At 46.4% G+C, this 19,899-nt stretch overlaps 1 protein-coding gene across 1 annotated transcript in view; it reads left to right on the top strand.

Annotated features, from left to right (window-relative positions):
- LOC134983301 (zinc finger protein ZFP2-like) overlaps positions 1–17,225 on the top strand; it is a 294,273-nt gene extending 277,048 nt beyond the window's left edge. Inside the window, exons 5-6 of the mRNA XM_063949015.1 lie at positions 2,155–2,886; positions 14,026–17,225. Of these exons, the coding sequence (XP_063805085.1) occupies positions 2,155–2,886; positions 14,026–15,770 (2,477 nt within the window). The 3' untranslated portion in view covers positions 15,771–17,225. The remainder of the gene's footprint in view (positions 1–2,154; positions 2,887–14,025) is intronic.
- Positions 17,226–19,899: the final 2,674 nt, after the last annotated feature.

Raw genomic sequence — 19,899 nt, 5'->3', positions numbered from 1 at the left:
ACCTCTCTTGTCGACATAATCTCCTCCACAATCAGGTTCTCCTGAAAATCAGCCTCTTCCAGCAACAAATCTTGGGCATCTGGTGGGAGCATGCTGCTCACCTCCTCATCTTCTCCCAGCAGTTTAAACTGGGCCTTGTGATGCGATGTCTTAGGAGCAGGCTCCACAACGATGTTAACAGGAAGGGGTACCTTTTCCTCGTGGGGCACCCCTGCAGGCTGGACCTTTGTTTCTAAAGCTGGTAACGGAAGCTGTTGTAGGCGATGCCTTTCAGCATCTACCCGGCGGCACTGATCCTTCCAAAATGGGGTAGCGAGCTTTCCACAATCATAGGCCACTTGCTGCGCTAATTCAAAACAGTCCGCCAGTTCTCTCAGCAATATCCCAGGACTTGCATCGGCACCCCAGCTGCGAAACTCTGCACGATACTGGCTGAAGGCGTTGCTTTCATCGTCCTGTGCATAGGTGAGCTGCATGATCATCTCCCTGCGGGAATTGTTGCAGCAGGAGATACCTTGCAGCTGACATTCATTGATTAGCTCATCTGTACTCATCCTGGCAAACAGTTCAGCTGGGTCATCCCACCATGGCTCTTCTGACTCTGTCTCGGATGGTTGCCAGGAATTTTCTGCCATCTCCCTGGCAGCCTCACATCCCACCGCTGCCACCACTTTGTCACGGACCCCGGCCGCCTCACTCTCCGGATACACCAATCCGAGAGTTGCGCCAGCGCCGTGCGAATCTCCGCTGCCACCAGCAAAGACTTTTCAACGTATTGCGGACGTTGCAGGTGTCTTTAGCTTCACCTGTGATCACCAATCTCAATATCTCATGAAAACCATAGGTAACGTACTTCACTTGGCTTGACTTGGGTTCAAGAACACAGCAGTCAGATCTAATTATATGTTTATTATAATCAAGAAATATCTTCGGGTTTACACTGGTAAAAAGATTACAAAGAATATAAGGAGTTTAGAAAAGATATACAGGTTACTAGCAGTCTCAATAAACAAAAAGAGAATAATTTCAGAAGCCTAACTTACTCAACCTCAGTTAGCTTTCTGTGTGGAGGGATCTCACAATGGAAGATATATGGTGCATTCCCAGCTCCTGGCTGCTTCCCTCAGAGAATGAACAAGACAGTGTGTGTGTGAGGGACAGATATAGCCCCCTCATAGCTGCAGGCCCCCCACCCTTTCATTAACTCTCTCAATGCTGGGTACCTGAGCAGTAACAACCAGACTTTACTTGGTTTCACTTTCAACAACTGTCTTCCTTTTAAGTTTCAAGAGGTCAGGTTTCTTGGCCTGGCCTGGCTTGTGGTAATGTCGTTTATAGCTTCTTAGATAAGGTAAGAGCCATAAACTAACCTCTGGCTCTCCCACTATACATCAGTGTCCTCTACTCCCATATCTATGTAACTATGGGTTCATTTAAAGGACAGGTTGGAAACCATTTTGTGTCACAGACTCCATTACAATATACATGTAGACATTACATACAATTCTTATTTCGCTGGATACAAATTAATGTCCTATTTGTCACAGATACCTTGGCCGATGAGGACCTAAAGTTTGCTCATTCGGTGCTGCAGAGTCATCCGCACTCTCCTGCCCGCTATAGATCTTTGGTATAACCCATTGTTTCTTTTGGTGTTCCCCGCATCCTCTAGGACGAAATAGAAAATAGGATTTTAATACCTACCGGTAAATCCTTTTCTATGAGTCCGTAGAGGATGCTGGGCGCCCGTCCCAGTGCGTATTGTATCTGCAGTTTCGTTTTGGTTGCACACAGGTTGTGTTGGAGTTCTTCAGCTAGTCGCTGAACTTTTTGGTTCATGTCTGTTGACGTGTTCAGTTGAATGCCATGTTATACAGCATGTTTATGGCATGAGCTGGTATTATGCTCACCTTGTTGTTGTAAATTCCTTTCCTCGAAATGTCCGTCTCTCTGGGCACAGTTCCAAACTGAGTCTGGACAGGGATATAGAGGAATGAGCCAGGTCACGCCCCTTTGAAAGTTTTAAAGTGCCCATGTCTCCTGCGGATCCCATCTATACCCCTTAGTTCTTTTGGTGTCCCCAGCATCCTCTATGGACTCATAGAAAAGGATTTACCGGTAGGTATTAAAATCCTATTATTTTTTTTTAGGTAGAACGTCTATCTGATATTAAAACAGAAGATATAGAGGGAGAAGAAGAGACGTATGTGACTGATATGAAGACAGAAGATATAGAGGGAGAAGAAGAGACGTATGTGACTGATATAAAGGCAGAAGATACAGAGGGAGAAGAAGAGACGTATGTGACTGATATAAAGGCAGAAGATACAGAGGGAGAAGAAGAGACGTATGTGACTGATATAAAGGCAGAAGATATAGAGGAAGAAGAAGAGACGTATGTGACTGATATAAAGGCAGAAGATATGGAGGGAGAAGAAGAGACGTATGTAACTGATATAAAGGCAGAAGATGTAGAGGGAGAAGAAGAGACGTATGTGACTGATATAAAGGCAGAAGATATAGAGGGAGAAGAAGAGACGTATGTGACTGATATAAAGGCAGAAGATATAGAGGAAGAAGAAGAGACGTATGTGACTGATATAAAGGCAGAAGATATAGAGGGAGAAGAAGAGACGTATGTGACTGATATAAAGGCAGAAGATATAGAGGGAGAAGAAGAGACGTATGTGACTGTTATAAAGGCAGAAGATATAGAAGGAGAAGAAGAGACGGATGTGACTGATATAAAGGTAGAAGATATAGAGGGAGAAGAAGCGAAGTATGTGACTGATATGAAGGCAGAAGATATAGAGGGAGAAGAAGAGACGTATGTGAGGGGTGATCAGCAGTGTAAGGAGGAGGAGATCCCTACAGATATCGGCACAGGTGAGTAATAAACAATTATTACAGAAAAGAGTCATATATTCTCCTTGCTCAGTCACTACAGCAATCTATTATCCTACACCCTCCTCTGTCAGTACAAACTAATGAGGAAAATGTATTTCCCAGTGGGAAGTCAGGAGCCATCAGCCCCTATTATACTCCTGCTCTCCCCCTCACATCATATCACTGTGTGTGTTACCAGCCCAGAGATCTGAGTTTCCTCCCCACTCTCTGGTGTATCTCATACATCAGGATCCATCAGCCTCTATTATACTCCTGCTCTCCCCCTTACATCATGTCACTGTCTGTTACCAGCCCAGAGATCTGACCAGTCTCCTCCCCACACTCTCTGGTGTATCTCATACATCAGGAGCCATCAGCCCCTATTATACTCCTGCTCTCCCCCTCACATCATATCACTGTGTGTGTTACCAGCCCAGAGATCTGAGTTTCCTCCCCACTCTCTGGTGTATCTCATACATCAGGAGCCATCAGCCCCTATTATACTCCTGCTCTCCCCCTCACATCATGTCACTGTCTGTTACCAGCCCAGAGATCTGACCAGTCTCCTCCCCACACTCTCTGGTGTATCTCATACATCAGGAGCCATCAGCCCCTATTATACTCCTGCTCTCCCCCTTACATCATGTCACTGTGTGTTACGAGCCCAGAGATCTGACCAGTCTCCTCCCCACACTCTCTGGTGTATATCATACATCAGGAGCCATCATCCCCTATTATACTCCTGCTCTCCCCCTCGCATCATGTCACTGTGTGTTACCAGCCCAGAGATCTGACCAGTCTCCTCCCCACACTCTCTGGTGTATCTCATACATCAGGAGCTATCAGCCCCTATTATACTCCTGCTCTCCCCCTCACATCATGTCACTGTGTGTTACCAGCCCAGAGATCTGACCAGTCTCCTCCCCACACTCTCTGGTGTATATCATACATCAGGAGCCATCAGCCCCTATTATACTCCTGCTCTCCCCCTCACATCATGTCACTGTGTGTTACCAGCCCAGAGATCTGACCAGTCTCCTCCCCACACTCTCTGGTGTATATCATACATCAGGAGCCATCAGCCCCTATTATACTCCTGCTCTCCCCCTCACATCATGTCACTGTGTGTCTCCAGCAGCCATACTGTGTGTTAGCAGTACCTCTGCCTATGGTATTACATGCCCTGAGAGTGTCACTATTAGCACACGCCGGTCTGTATTTAAACCACTTTTCTCTTACGTTCTAGAGGATGCTGGGGTCCATATTAGTACCATGGGGCATAGACTGGCCCACCAGAAGCCACCGGCACCCCAAGAGTCCAACAGTGTGGGCTGGCTCCTCCCTCCACGCCCCCCCACCAGACCCAGTTTAGAAAATGTGCCCGGAGGAGCCGGTCACAGCTAGGGGAGCTCTACTGAGCTTCTTTAGTAAAAGTTTTTTTAGATTTTGTTTTTTTACAGCGAGGCTGCTGGCAACAGCCTCCCTGCATCGAGGGACTGAGGGGAGGAGCAGTGTCCGCCCTGCGGGGTCTGAGCCACTGTCTCCGCTGACTGGACACTGAGCTCCACAGGGGATAGATCGCTCCCAGCCGCAGGGGACCGCTCGCCCCAGCAGCATGCCGCCAACCCCTTACAGAGCTGAAAAGTCATCGGCCCCTGGAGCCGCCCGTGGAGCCGATGTGAAGATGGCGGCAACAGGGTAGGGAGCGCAGTAATAACTGCGCTCCGGGGCTCAGCAGCACTTGGTGCGGCGTTGTGTGGGACGCCCTGAGCCGACGCCTACACCCTATACTGGCCACACAGCCTGTCGGTGTCCCTGGATCTCAGCCAGCACCAAAAATCCTTTGGCCAGTATAATCTTCAAGTGCGGGAAGACAGCGCCATTACAGGGGCGGAGCTTCTCAGAGCGGACCCAGCAGCGTTCATCGCCATTTTCCTGTCTGCATCCACGCTGCCTGTGAAGAGCAGTCCCTCCAGAGCAACTCCAGCTATCTGTACGGTAGAAGGGGGGGAGGCTGTATATAGGCAGTGTGAGGATACTGGGTTCAAAATCACTAAGTCACGGTGGTAGATGAAAAACCAACAGTGGTTTATGGAACAGAATGGGTTATAAACAGCTCAGCACACTTCTGTGATCCAATTCTACACGACAATTCCCTCCTGGAGCTCCTGACAGAACATTACTTCTTAGTCAGTCTCCTGCCACTCTCTCACCTTCTGTCCAGATCTCTCCCAACCGCCCATGTTTGCTATTATCAAACCTTTGTCTTTCCTACAATAAGTTGACACCCCCAGAACAGTTTCAGAGCAAACCTACTTTCACATGTCCAGGCATGTCCCCTAGGCCACAATAGATGTTAACTAAAGTAACCTTACTTAATCTGATTGTGTGGCCTGAAATCCATTGTGTGGGGAAGAATGAGGGGGGGTTGAATGGCCTGACATCTGAGACTGGCTGTATCTACACAACAGCAAACACACAGGTTATCTGCGCAGTCACATTGGGGGGAACATTATTTTACAAACTATAACACAATAACCAATACATTCATATATATATACATCGAAAACATAACTGTACCCTTGTAACAATAACATCATACAATATAATACAATATTGCCTAGTACATAGCCAAAATACAAATCAACAATCAGTGTAGTCTATGGGTCAGACCAGGGCTAGGGAAGTAGCTGCGTGTCTGTTACCACTGTGCGACACAACGCGCTGGCTGTGTTGTCACAGGCAGGGTCACCTATTAATGGACACAGTCAGCGCTGGTTTGGGGTCTCCCTATACCTGTAATAGCGCTGTGTGTGGGTTGGCTCCAATCTCTGCGTCTCTCTGCCATTCTTGGGGGGGGGGGAGACTGTCTTCCCTTTACCCTGTGTGTATGTGGGGTGTACAAGCAAACATGTCTAGAGACTCTGTCTCCTATGCTGCAGAGGATATCTCTTCTCAGGAAGATCCCATCCCATGTAATCAGGATTGCACTGTTGTAGCGCAGATCCCGGCTAGGGAACCGGAGTGGTCAGACTCTCTTAGGGGGGTTATTTCTCAGATTTCTGAAAGGGTTGCTAGGACTGAAACTGCCACTCAGGTATTGCAGTCCTCTATGGCTGTATGGCCCGGTCCTGCTCCCTCGGGGTCCCCTGCGGTACATTCTCACAAACGTGATCTTGCCCACATTACGCAGGGTGACACGGATACAGATTCTGACATGGCGGACGGTGATGGGTCGAGGGGGACGGCATCACTTGCCAAGGGGGTGCAGTAGATGATTGAGGCCATGCGGGATGTGTTGAGTTGAGGAGGCCTTTTTCACGGACAGTAAGCTAACCTTCCCGGCATCTAAGGAATTAAATGCTATATTTGAAAAATCCTGGGAAAACCCGGAGAAAATATTCCAGATTCCTAAAAGGGTTCTGGTTGCTTGTCCCTTTCCTGAGGAAGATAGAAAAAAATGGGAGACCCCGCCTATAGTTGAGGCGTCTGTCTCCATGCTGTCAAAGCAGGTGGTCTTACCTGTCCCGGGATCCACCGCGTTGAAAGACCAAGCAGATCGCAAGGTTGATGCTACGCTCAAATCCATTTACACGGCGACGGGGGTGATCCTGCGGACTACTATTGCCTGTGCATGGATTTGAAAAGCAATAGCAAAGTGGTCAATCACTCTGCAGGAGGACTGGACTACGATGGATAGAGGTGACGTTGATTTGTTTTTACGTAACATACAGGATTCTGCAGGGTCCCTAGTAGAATCCAAGACGGATCTGGATCCCATGGCTGCGGGGATCTCCGCCATGTCCGTCTCGGCTCACAGGGGTCTCTGGCTGCGCCAGTGGTCTGCGGACGCGGAATCCAGGAAAAGTGTGGAGAACCTACCCTACACAAGTCAGGCTCTTTTTGGGGAGGCGCTGGATGCGTAGATTGCCACGGCTACCGCGGGTAAGTCTCCTTTTCTTCCATCCGCTGCACCGGCTACGAAGAAACCTCACGTCACAGTCCTTTCAACCCGCTAGTACTAGAAAGAACAAACCCTCTCACACCTTCTTTAGAGGTGGTCGAGCCAAATCCAAGAAACCTGCACCTGCAGGTTCCCAGGACCAGAAGCCTGCTTCTGGTGCCTCAAAATCTTCAGCATGATGGTGGACCGCCCAGCCTGGAAGTCGGTCAGGAGGGAGCGAGACTCCGACATTTCAGCCACATCTGGATGTCATCCGGCCTAGATCCCTGGGTTCTGGATATTGTGTACCGGGGGTACAGGCTGGAGTTTCAAACTCTTCCACCTCACCGATTCTTCAAGTCAGGCTTGCCGGCTGACAGGGAAATCCTTCTGGAAGCCATAAAAAAATTGGTAATGTCAGAAGTCATTGTTCCAGTTCAGCCTCATCAGCTGAACAAGGGTTACTATTCAAACCTTTTTGTGGTACCGAAACCGGATAGTTCGGTCAGGCCAATTTTGAACTTGAAATTGTTAAACCCTTCTCTAAGGGAGTTCAAGTTCAAAATGGAGCCTCTGAGAGCGGTGATCTCAGGTCTGGCGGAGGGGGAGTTCCTGGTGTCCCTGGACATCAAGGATGCATACCTCCACATTCCGATTTGGTCGCCGCATCAGGCTTATCTCAGGTTTGCACTGTTAGACGATCACTATCAGTTTCATGCACTGCCATTCGGTCTCTCCACAGCACCGTGGGTCTTCACCAAGGTGATGGCAGAGATGATGGTTCTCCTCCACAAGCAGGGGGTGAACATAATTCTATATCTGGACAACCTGCTGATCAAGGCATCATCCAGGGAGAAGTTGTTAAGGTCCATTGATCTCACGACGCATCTGCTCTGTTAGCACGGTTGGATCCTGAACCTTCCCAAGTCTCATCTGGAGCCGACAAGGAGGCTGTCTTTCTTGGGGATGATCCTCGACATGGAGGTGCAGAGGGTGTTTCTCCCGGTGGAGAAAACGTTGGTACAGTCAATGGTCCGGGATGTCTTGAAGCCTACCCAGGTATTGGTTCATCAGTGTGTCTGCCTTCTGGGGAAGATGGTTCCCTTATACGAGGCTCAGCAGTACGGAAGGTTTCATGCTTGGTCCTTTCAACTGGATGTCCCGGACCAGTGGTCGGGATCTCACCTACACATGCACCAGAGGATACGTCTGTCGCCGAAAGCAAGGATTTCACTCTCTGGTGGCTGCAACTGCCTCACCTTCCGGAGGACCGAAGGTTCGGGGTTCAGGACTGGATCCATCCAACCATGGATGCAAGTCTCAGAGGTTTGGGAGCAGTCGCTCAAGGGGAGACCTTCCAAGGAAGGTGGTCAAGTCATGAATCCTTTCCAATAAACATCCTGGAGCTAAGAGCCGTGTACAACGGCCTTCTGCAAGCAGCACTCCTTCTACAGGATCGGGCTGTTCAGGTGCAGTCGGACAACGTGACCACCATGGCCTACATAAACCGACAAGGCGGAACGAAGAGCAGGGCTGCAATGTCAGAGGTGAAAAGAATCCTCCTCTGGGCAGAAAGACACGCGGTGGCAATGTCAGCAATCTTCATTCAGGGATTGGACAACTGGGAAGCAGACTTCCTCTGCAGACACCATCTCCATCCAGGACAATGGGACTTCCACCCGGAGGTGTTCGAGGAGGCATCCGGTTGGTGGGGGGGTTCCCCACATAGACATGATGGCCTCCTGCCTCAACAAGAAGCTGCAGAAGTACTGTTCCAGGTCGAGAGACCCACAAAGCAGTGGCGGTGGATGCACCAGTAACACCGTGGGTATTCCCGTCAGTGTATGTGTTCCCTCTACTTCCTCTCATTCCAAGAGTTCTACAGCTTGTAAGAAGAACAAAGGTTCTGGCAATCCTCATTGCTCCAGACTGGCCAAGAAGGGCTTGGTATGTGGATCTGCTGGATCTACTGCTGGAAGATCCAGTGTCTCTGCCTCTTCGGGAGTATCTTCTAATACAGGGGCCGTTCGCTTATCAGGACTTACCACGGCTACGTTTGACGGCATGGCGGTTGAGCGCCAGATCTTAGCTCGAAAGGGTATTCCGATTGCAGTTATTCCTACCCTGATACAGGCTAGGAAGGGGTAACGTTTAAACATTACCATCGCATTTGGATAAAATGTGTATCTTAGTGTGAATCCATGAAGTTTCCTGCGGTGGAGTTTCAACTTGGACGGTTTCTCCTATTCCTGCAAACAGGAGTGGATATGGGCCTGAGATTGGGATCCCTCAAGGTACAGATTTCGGCTTTATCCATTTTCTTCCAGAAACAATTGGCTGCCCTCTCTGAGGTTCAGACCTTTTTGAAGGGGTTCTGCACATCCAGCCTCCCTGTGTGGCGCCGACGGCACCCTGGGATTTGGACATGGTGTTGCATTTCCTGCAATCAGATTGGTTTGAGCCTCTACAGGAGGTTGAGGTCAAGTTTCTCACGTGGAAAGCTGTCACTTTGCTGGCATTAGCTTCTGTGCAACGTGTGTCTGAATTGGGGGCTTTGTCCTGTAAAAGTACGTAGGGCGGAACTCAGGACACGTCAACAGTTCCTTCCTAAGGTTGTGTCGGCTTTTCATATCAACCAACCTATTGTGGTGCCAGTGGCTACTGACTCCTCAATTGCTTCAAAGGCCTTGGATGTTGTGAGGGCTTTGAAGATCTATGTGAAGAGGTCTTCTCGTCACAGAAAGTAGGACTCTCTATTTGTCCTGTATGATCCCAAGAAAATTGGGTGTCCTGCTACTAAGCAGAATATTTCTCGCTGGATCAGGTTCGCCATAAGCATGCATGTTCTACGGCAGGATTGCCGTGTCCAAAATCTGTTAAGGCCCACTCCACTCGTAAAGTGGGTTCTTCCTGGCCGGCTCTCCGAGGTGTCTCAGCTTTACCGAGCGGCTACTTGGTCTGGGTCGAACACGTTTGCTAAGTTTTACAAGTTAGATACTTTGGCCTCTGATGACCTCAAGTTTGGTCAAGCACAGTTCTGCAGGAGCCTGTGCGCTATCCCGCCCATTCTGGGTGCTTTGGTACATCCCCATGGTACTAATATGGACCCCAGCATCCTCTAGGACGTAAGAGAAAATAGGATTTTAATTACCTACAGGTAAATCCTTTTCTCGTAGTCCGTAGAGGATGCTGGCCGCTCGCCCAGTGCTTCTTTATCCTGCAGTGGTTTTTTGGTTCAGTACTGCCTGGTTCCTAGGTAAGTTCTGCGTTCTTTACTTTTTCAGTACTGTTTCAGCTGTTGCTGAGTTTTCCGGCATGTTAGCCGAATTTGCCTGTTGTGTGAGCTGGTATGAATCTCACCACTATCTGTGTATTTCCTTCTCTCGAAGTATGTCGTCTCCTCGGGCACAGTTTCTAGACTGAGTCTCGTAGGAGGGGCATAGAGGGTGGAGTCAGACCACACTATTAAACTCTTAAAGTGCCAATGGCTCCTGGTGGACCCATCTATACCCCATGGTACTAATATGGACCCCAGCATCCTCTACAGACTATGAGAAAAGTATTTACCGGTAGGTAACCAAAATCCTATTATTTCTCTAAGAAATCGGGGATGTCTGGTGTTAGGGGGACATATATATTATGAATCTTCCCAACTAGAATCAAAGATCTGCCGTTGCAATCCACCCACTTGCTTTCCAGGTGATAGGGGCAGGATCTATGGGAAAGGATGGCTACACCACAGGAGATAGAGCATGCTGGGTAGTTATTGGTAAACTGAGGGGGAGAGTGCAATGGAACATGTGATTCCGGAATGGCTACCACCGCCGCCTTCTGGTCAGTGAAATATTTTATTGCAAGATGTCTCTTACGGGGAGAATAAAGACCTTTTACATTAAGACTTAAAAACTTCACTGTGATAGAGAGAGATCAGATCATGGTATGAAATATCTAGGATCATCTGTGTAAAGTCCAATAGAGTCTGTAGGGCGTGTGCATACTTCAAACTATCAAATCGCAGAAAAAATAAAATAGGGAACAAAAATGGGAGACAAACAAAAATAGCGTCCGTAAAGGAGCTAGAGGTTCCGTCACTAGGGTACCGTGACAGAAAGGTGGATAAAGGTGGGAAACCCACCGACTACCCCAGGTAGCCATACGAGAGTGCAAAATATAGTCATCATAGAAACAATTGTAGAAAGAAATATCAAATATAGCATAACATACTGTACTACTATTCTTAATCTCAATGTAACCAAAGGAGGTAAAGGCCAAGAACATGTCCTGTTATCCAGTTTAGGTTCTACCAATACTGTTATAAGAGCAACAGGATGTTAGATGAATCAGTCATGCTTTGCCTGAACACCTAAGCATTCTAGAAAGGTATTAGGAAACGTAACAGTGGAAAGAATATAAGACCATATAGCAATTTAATAGCACAGGAAATAAAGAGTAAAAAATATATGTTTTAAACTAATAACAGGAGCAAATACATCTGGCCCAAAAATATATCCATGCCAAGTAACTTGGGAGTTGGCACATGTTACAGTAGGAAACAAACTCCTTTAGCATATTACTTCGAGACGGAAGACAACTCCTACGGGATTGGTTTAGGTTAAGTATCATGAAGGACTGTCAACAGGAATATCCCACTTTTTCAGAATAGCAGGAGAAATATCTGGAAATATCTGCAGATAATCCAGGCACTCAGCTGTGGATGAGGAAGACAAAGCGGCTCGTAGAATGCGTTCTTTAATATGAAAAAAGTGGACTCTGAGCAGAGTGTCCCTCGATGCTTGGATAGGGGCCTGTTTGGACTTTGGGAGTCTATGTATCATATCAATAAGAAGGTCCGCGGCAGAAGCCTTCAGTGAAAGTTTCTGAAAAGAGAACTGTGGCATAATCATAGAGCTCAGCATTTGTAACAGAATCCGGAACGCCCATTATTCTGATATTATTTCTCCGAGACCTGTCTTCTAAATCAATGACTTTATCACGAATTGAGACCGGGTCTTCCTGAAGGGTGTCATGTGCTGAAATCAGATCTTTGTGAGACGCAACAATCTCTTTCATCTTAGTCTGTACGAGTGCCAATCTCACTGATATCAGACCTCAAAGCTTGAATATTAGAGTTAAGTTCTGAGGTTAGTTCAGTCCTTAAATGTAGGTAACATAGAATGTATAGAGTGTAGAATAACAGGATCCTCTAGAGTGTCTTAAGACGTCTCCAGCCATTACAGCTGGGCTGTGCATCTGACAAGAAGAAGCAGATGATGTTGTAGCAGTCTCAGATGGACCACCTGAATTCGAGGTACCAAAGACATGGACAGGTGGGGCCGATTTGGTACCTTTTAACCTTTTTTGGAGGAATGGTAAGCTGACTACAGAGAGACTGACCTCTCTGAGATAGGAAAATACAAACTATCTATAAATAAAAGGAGCAGTAGTACGCTGTCAGGAGGTTACATCAAGATGACTCAGTTCAAAATGACATTTAGTTGGGATGACGGGGGTATCCAAGCCAAAATTTCAAGTAAACCTGATGTAATGCAACTCAAATAACACAGTAATGACCGACATATTCTACTAGAGGTCAGCGTGACCACAGACGTGAAGTACTCAGCACAGAGAGACACAAATGGCAAAATATATTCAGTGGATAAATCCACAAAATAATATACTGTGAGGTTGTAATCAGAGTGTAATGAGCTGTACTCCGACGATACTTGATACTGGGCTCTGCATGTAGACTGAGAGGAAGTAGATTATAGTGGTACCTTATAAATAGAAGGTAGTTTCACCTCCAGGCAAATGCTTCAATTTAGTGTAGTGACCCCGGTCCAGCCGTCAGGACATTTATTTAGCAGCTTATATAAATTTTACACCTTATTGAAAGCAGAAGGCAAAGCATGTGATGGTCGGGCGCCATGATCCAAAATGGCAGCCACCGCACTTCCCAATATCACCACCGGGCTCCAGTGACTATGGGCAGCCCGTTCTGTCCCCAGCAGTAGTGGGAGCTGTGCACCTGTGTGATTGGGAGAGCAGGTGCTCCCTCCTGAGCCAAAAGCTCCTCCAAGTTAGGGGTCCGGAGCGTGCAGGAAAGACTGGGCACACTTAGCCCCAGACTACAGCCCATGACTTCAGCAGCGTCACTAGGCTGCGGCAGTGAACAGTGCCCGGAGTGAGCGGAGCGAGTGGCTTTTGCACAGTAGGAGTGGGGGACTTAATAAATTGGGTCTTGGTCCCAGTGGCGGCTGAGAGCTATCAGGTAGGGTAGATAAGAAGCCACTTAGTGGGGAGAACTCCAGAAAGCACGTCTGGATGGACTCAGGCCCCTCTTATTTATTATTTTATATACTAACAAGTGTGGTACATCCCTGCAAAGGCAGATCCAATCTCTTTCTCATCAGACTCTGCTGTCTTCCCTGCACTCTCACTAAGATGTTCACTGCTGCCAGTAGCACACGTATGAGAAGCAGAAGTATGGCTGCAGCTGTATAGATTCTGATATGTAATTCTCTGTATCATACTTACTGTACACACATCATCCTTATTACTATTGAGAATATAGAGGTAAGACACTGATGATGGAGATGTAAGAGTGGATTATAACCTAGCAGATGATGATTGCAGTGTATTATATGGTGTATTGCATGTAAAATACCTTGTACCACACCTACTCTGCTGTAGCAATATACCTTATATAAGGGTAAGTAACACATGTACAGGCTAACCAGCGTATGAGCACACACATAAAGGAATGCTACCTTACCAGTGCTTCCTGGAGTAACGTTAGGAGACATTTCTCTGATCCATCAGCTCATATGACTGATGTTATTATTCATCTAGAATCTCCAATTCATACGATATGTTCCCCATCCATTGTTTTACATTGGTGCTGACATAGGACTTGGCGAGTGACTACATCTCCATTTATACTTCATGGCTAGTTACCAGTACAAGAGAGAGATATATCTAAGTCTTATTATAATATTACATTTGTTATTGTGAGTGTTCTCAGAAGGGTGGACAAAATGATAGTCTGAGACACAATATTATAAAGCCTTCATAAAAAGTTATGTTTTATTATATACACACATTTACAATTAAGTGTCCCAGGGAGTCGACTTCAATTGTTTACAAGATTAATATTGATACAGGAAAATTAATATTTCCATAATGTATTTTATTTCCAGCAGATGGACACACAAGCAGGAATATCTCAGAAGGTCATCTAATGTTATCCCTGGATTGTGACATAACAGATAATGACAGTAGACAGGATTCTCCAGGAGATAACCCCATTACCCCAATTATTCATCCAGCTCTATCAGCTGATCCCTCTGATCCTGGGAAATGTTCTCCTGATCACTCTGATATTGGTGCATCTGTTACAGCTCTGACAGTAGATACAGTGTTTCCCTGTTCTATAGATGCCAAATGTTTTACACAGAACACAAAGCTTATCACCCATCAGGCAGCTAAGGCAGGTGAGAAGCCATTTCCATGTTCTGAATGTGGGAAATGTTTTACACAGAAATCATATCTTGTTAAACATCAGAAAAGTCACACAGGTGAGAAGCCATTTTCTTGCTCTGAGTGCGGGAAATGTGTTACACGAAAATCACAACTTGTTGCACATCTTAAAAGACACACAGGTGAGAGGCCATTTCCATGTTCTGAGTGTGGGAAATCTTTTATACAGAAATCACATCTTGTTAAACATCAGCGAAGTCACACAGGTGAGAATACATTTCCATGTTCTGAGTGTGGGAAATGTTTTACACCCAAATCGTGTCTTATTATACATCAGAGAAGTCACACAGGTGAGAAGCCATTTTCTTGCTCTGAGTGTGGGAAATGTTTTACACGGAAATCAAATCTTGTTAAACATCAGCAAAGTCACACAGGTGAGAATACATTTCCATGTTCTGAGTGTGGGAAATGTTTTACACATAAATCATATCTTATTGAACATCAGAGAAGTCACACAGGTGAGAGGCCATTCCCATGTTCTGAGTGTGTAAAATGTTTTGGACACAAAGCAGATCTTATTAAACATCAAAGAAGTCACACAGGTGAGAAGCCATTTTCTTGCTCTGAGTGCGGGAAATGTGTTACACGAAAATCACAACTTGTTGCACATCTTAAAAGACACACAGGTGAGAGGCCATTTTCATGTTCTGAGTGTGGGAAATCTTTTATACAGAAATCACATCTTGTTAAACATCAGCGAAGTCACACAGGTGAGAATACATTTCCATGTTCTGAGTGTGGGAAATGTTTTACACCCAAATCGTGTCTTATTATACATCAGAGAAGTCACACAGGTGAGAAGCCATTTTCTTGCTCTGAGTGTGGGAAATGTTTTACACGGAAATCAAATCTTGTTAAACATCAGCAAAGTCACACAGGTGAGAATACATTTCCATGTTCTGAGTGTGGGAAATGTTTTACACATAAATCATATCTTATTGAACATCAGAGAAGTCACACAGGTGAGAGGCCATTCCCATGTTCTGAGTGTGTAAAATGTTTTGGACACAAAGCAGATCTTATTAAACATCAGAGAAGTCACACAGGTGAGAAGCCATTTTCTTGCTCTGAGTGCGGGAAATGTGTTACACGAAAATCACAACTTGTTGCACATCTTAAAAGACACACAGGTGAGAGGCCATTTCCATGTTCAGAGTGTGGGAAATCTTTTATACAGAAATCCCATCTTGTTAAACATCAGCGAAGTCACACAGGTGAGAATACATTTCCATGTTCTGAGTGTGGGAAATGTTTTACACCCAAATCGTATCTTGTTATACATCAGAGAAGTCACACAGGTGAGAAGCCATTTCCATGTTCTGAGTGTGGGAAATGTTTTACACAGAAATCGCATCTTTTTAGACATCAGAAAAGTCACAGGAGAGAATCCATTTTTTTGCTCTGAGTGCAGGAAATGTTTTACACATAAATCACATCTTGTTAAACATCAGCAAAGTCACACAGGTGAGAATACATTTCCATGTTCTGAGTGTGGGAAATGTTTTGCACATAAATCATATCTTATTAAACATCAGAGAAGTCACACAGGTGAGAAGCAATTTCTATGTTCTGAGTGTGGGAAATGTTTTAAACAGAAATCACATCTGGTTAGATATCAGAAAAGTCACACATGTGAGAATCCATTTTCTTGCTCTGAGTGCGGGAAATGTTTTACACGGAAATCATATCTTGTTATACATCAGCGAACTCACACAGGTGAGAATCCATTTCCATGTTCTGAGTGTGGAAAATGTTTTGGACACAAATCAGATCTTATTAAACATTATAGAAGTCACACAGGTGAGAAGCCATTTTCTTGCTCTTAGTGGGAAATGGTGTTTAAGTAAATCACATCTTGTTATACATCAGAGAAGTCACACAGATGAGAGGCCATTTCCATACTCTGAGAAGTAAATCAGCTCTTGTTGCACACAATAGACATCACTCAGGTGAGGAACCATTTTAATCTTCTGGAGTATACTTATCATTGCCCTGTGTTGTTCTTCAAGGTTCTTATCCTATCTCCTATGCTTTTTGCAATATACATGCTACCGCAGGGTGAAATAATCAGATGTCATGCCCTCATCTACTACTGCTATACAGATGACCTGTCTTTTGCTCCGGGTACTGAGAACCCAGTACCAATCCTAAATGGTTGTCTAGTTGAGCTCCAGGTATGGGTGATGCCAGTTGACTGTGACTCAGTCCTGGTGAAACATGTACATATGATAGAAGCTCACCGTCAAAAGGCAGGGCTACAACTCAGCTTTGCAAACCAATGCTTGGGGGTTCAGAGTTACAAAATGCTGATCCTGTGTGGAATCTTGGTGTCCTGGATTGTGGAGTGACACTTAGATATCAGGTATCAGCCACAATCAGATCCTCATCCGAAGAACATAGCCAGACTCCAGCACTTATTTCCCTCAGAAGATCTACCTACAGTCATACATGTACTTGTATCATCACGCATAGACTACTGCAATGTCCTCTACCTGGGTCTCCCAGCAAAATAATTGCACCGTTTGTGGCTTGTACTGAATGTAGCAGCCAGGCTGTTACCTAACCAGCCCGTTCCTGCCACATAACACCCATTCTCTGCTCCCTTCACCGGCTGCCTGTAAGATGGTGACTCTATTACATAATCTTACTGACTCAGCCCACCATGACCAGGGTCCATGGTACCAGAAGCAGCTTCTGCCTCTTTACTGCCCTGCTTTCTAACTTCCACCTGCAGATGTAGGACTTAACGGTACTACCAAGAATCCCCAAGCAGTGCTGAGATGTCAGGGGGGAGACAGGGTGGGTGGCAGTAGTGGGGAGGGGAGACAGGGCGTGCGACAGTTCGCAGCCACCAGGAGAATAAAATTCTGGCTTTCTTAACTGGGTGGGTGGCAGTAGTTGGGGGAGACAGGACTGGCAGTAGTGGGGGGAGACAGGGTGGGTGGCAGTAGTGGGGGAGACAGGACGGTGGCAGTAGGGGGAGGCAGGTGGATGGCAGTAGTGGGGGAGAAAGGTTGGTACTAGTGGGGGCAAAGTCAGGGCAGGTGGCAGTAGTGGGGGAGAAAGGGTGGTGGCAGTAGTGGGGTGAGACATGGGGGATGGAAGTAGTAGGGGGGGGGGACAGGGTGGATGGTCGCAGTGCAGTACCAGGGGGTGCTGGAGGCAGTAAAGAGGTGTATGGGTCCAGTACAGAATCCGTTGATAATTAGACTTAATGATTATTTTGCTTCCTTATGTCTAATCCCTTGTATGTGTTACTGTTATTTGCTGTGTCAGCCTTTATGTGTGTTCTGTGTAATAATCCTGAAAGTAGTGCTGCTACCGATCTCATATCATTTGTAGTAACTTGGAAAAGATGAGATATGAGATGCACTCTGGAAGCTTATAGGGGTTAATAAGAGATGAGCGCAGATGTGACATCACGCAGCCCCCCGTAAAATGGTCCTGGCCCCCCGTGTTCGCGCCTCAGGGATGTGGCCTCAATGTGTGTCTGCGCGGCCGCTGCGCACTTGAATTTTGTCACCACCAGCAAACCGCTGCGGGACGCTATTGCGGCTGGGTCTGAATGACCCCCATAGGGTTTTGGCTCTCCTGATCTGTTTTACTTACCTGCAATACTATAATGTTACTTGAATTGTTTCTGTGCTTTAAAGGATATTTTATCCATGTTGTGCAGAGTAAAGTATTTTTTAATTTGAAAATATAGAGAAAAATCTGTGTATTAAAGATATGAAATAAAGTTGTTTAAAAACAAAAGATTTCCATTGAGTCTTTTTATGTGTCTGTGTATTATCTTATTTCCAGATAATTTTTGCTATGGTGACAGAAACAATTTCCTGTTAATGTGTCACTTGTATTGTTACTTTTGTGTCCAGTGGGTGGGCTCGGAAATGTTATCCTTTTCCTCGCAGCCCCAGTTGCTGGAGAAAATGAAGGAGGAGCTGTTGATGGGTCACGTTCCGCTTGAGTTGACAATTTTCTCACCAGCAGGTCTTTCCACCTCTGCAGACTTGTGTCCGGAAAGAGAGATACAACGTAGGCTATGTTAAACACCAAGAGAATGATTATTATGCTTCCTTATGTCTAATCCCTTGTATGTGTTACTGTTATTTGCTGTGTCAGCCTTTATGTGTGTTCTGTGTAATAATCCTGAAAGTAGTGCTGCTACCGATCTCATATCATTTGTAGTAACTTGGAAAAGATGAGATATGAGGTGCACTCTGGAAGCTTATAGGGGTTAATCAGAGATGAACCCAGATGTGACATCACGCAGCCCCCCCGGAAAATGGTCCAGGCCCGCCCGCATTTACCCCTAGGGATGCGACCACAATGTGTGTCTGCACAGCCGCTGCGCTCGTGCATTTTGCCACCACCAGCAAACTGCTGCGCGGCGCTATTGCGACTTGGTCTGAATGACCCCCATAGGCTTTTGGCTCCTGATATGTATCTGTTTTACTTATCTGCAAAACTGAAACCCTGAATTGTTTCTGCTTTAGAGGATATTTCTCTTATGTCATAGAGGTCCACTAGGAGCCATGGGCACTTTAAAAGTTTCACAATGTGGGCTGGCTCCTCCCTCTGTGCTCCTCCTACCAGACTCAGTTTAGTTAATGTGCCCGGAGGAGCCGGTCACAGCTAGGGGAGCTCCTAGGAGTTTTCTTAGTTTTATTGTTTTCTAGAGTCTAATTTTTTACAGGAGGCTGTTTGGCACCAGTCTGCCGGCTTCGTGGGTCTTAGGGGGGAGAATGGCCGAATTAATATAGAGTTACTGGCTCCATTACTCCGCTGACAGGACACTGAGCTCCTGAGGGAAATGTCCGCAAGCCCCACCATGGCGACCGCACACTCCCACAGCACGCTGCCACCCCTACAGATCCAGAAGAGTGGTGAGTACAGCGCCGAATTCCCGGTTAGTGGGTCGCCGGTGGGTATGGCGGCACAATGGTGGGAGAGCAGCTCTGGTTTCAGGCTGCGCTCCTGGAAGACTCAGCAACACATTTACTGTATGTCAGCGCTATGAGGGGCGTTCTGAGCCAGCAAGACTACCCTGCACTGGTCTGACTGGGGCTGTGTCCCGCTGTCACACATAATACCACAAGGCCAGTATAAACAAAAGGGCGGGAAGCTGCGCGTCATTACAGGGGGGCGGGGCTTCCACTCAGGGCAGACCCAGCAGCTCACCAGCGCCATTTTCTCCCAGCAGATCTCACTACAGAATGCTGACAGAGAAGCGCTGCCCCTCCAGACAACTCCAGCATACCTCTGCGGTACCAGGGGGTTATAGAGGGGGGAGTGTAATTAAATGGTACTAGCTACCCTATTGAGGGTAGCTGGTCAGCGCCGGGCTTTTATCATAATATTAGATATTAATATTATAGATAGCGCGCTGTGTGGCTGGTTCCTCATACTCTGTGACACTCTGAAGGTACTCTGGGGGAAACTGACATTTTCCTGTGTGTGTGTGCGCATATATCTCACATTACCATGTCAGGGGACTGTGGGGGTCATTCTGAACACAGCTACAATCAATCACA

Source organism: Pseudophryne corroboree (assembly GCF_028390025.1).
Source record: "Pseudophryne corroboree isolate aPseCor3 chromosome 3 unlocalized genomic scaffold, aPseCor3.hap2 SUPER_3_unloc_12, whole genome shotgun sequence".
Taxonomy (NCBI): Eukaryota; Metazoa; Chordata; class Amphibia; order Anura; family Myobatrachidae; genus Pseudophryne; species Pseudophryne corroboree.
This window is presented reverse-complemented; position numbering and strand designations above follow the sequence as displayed.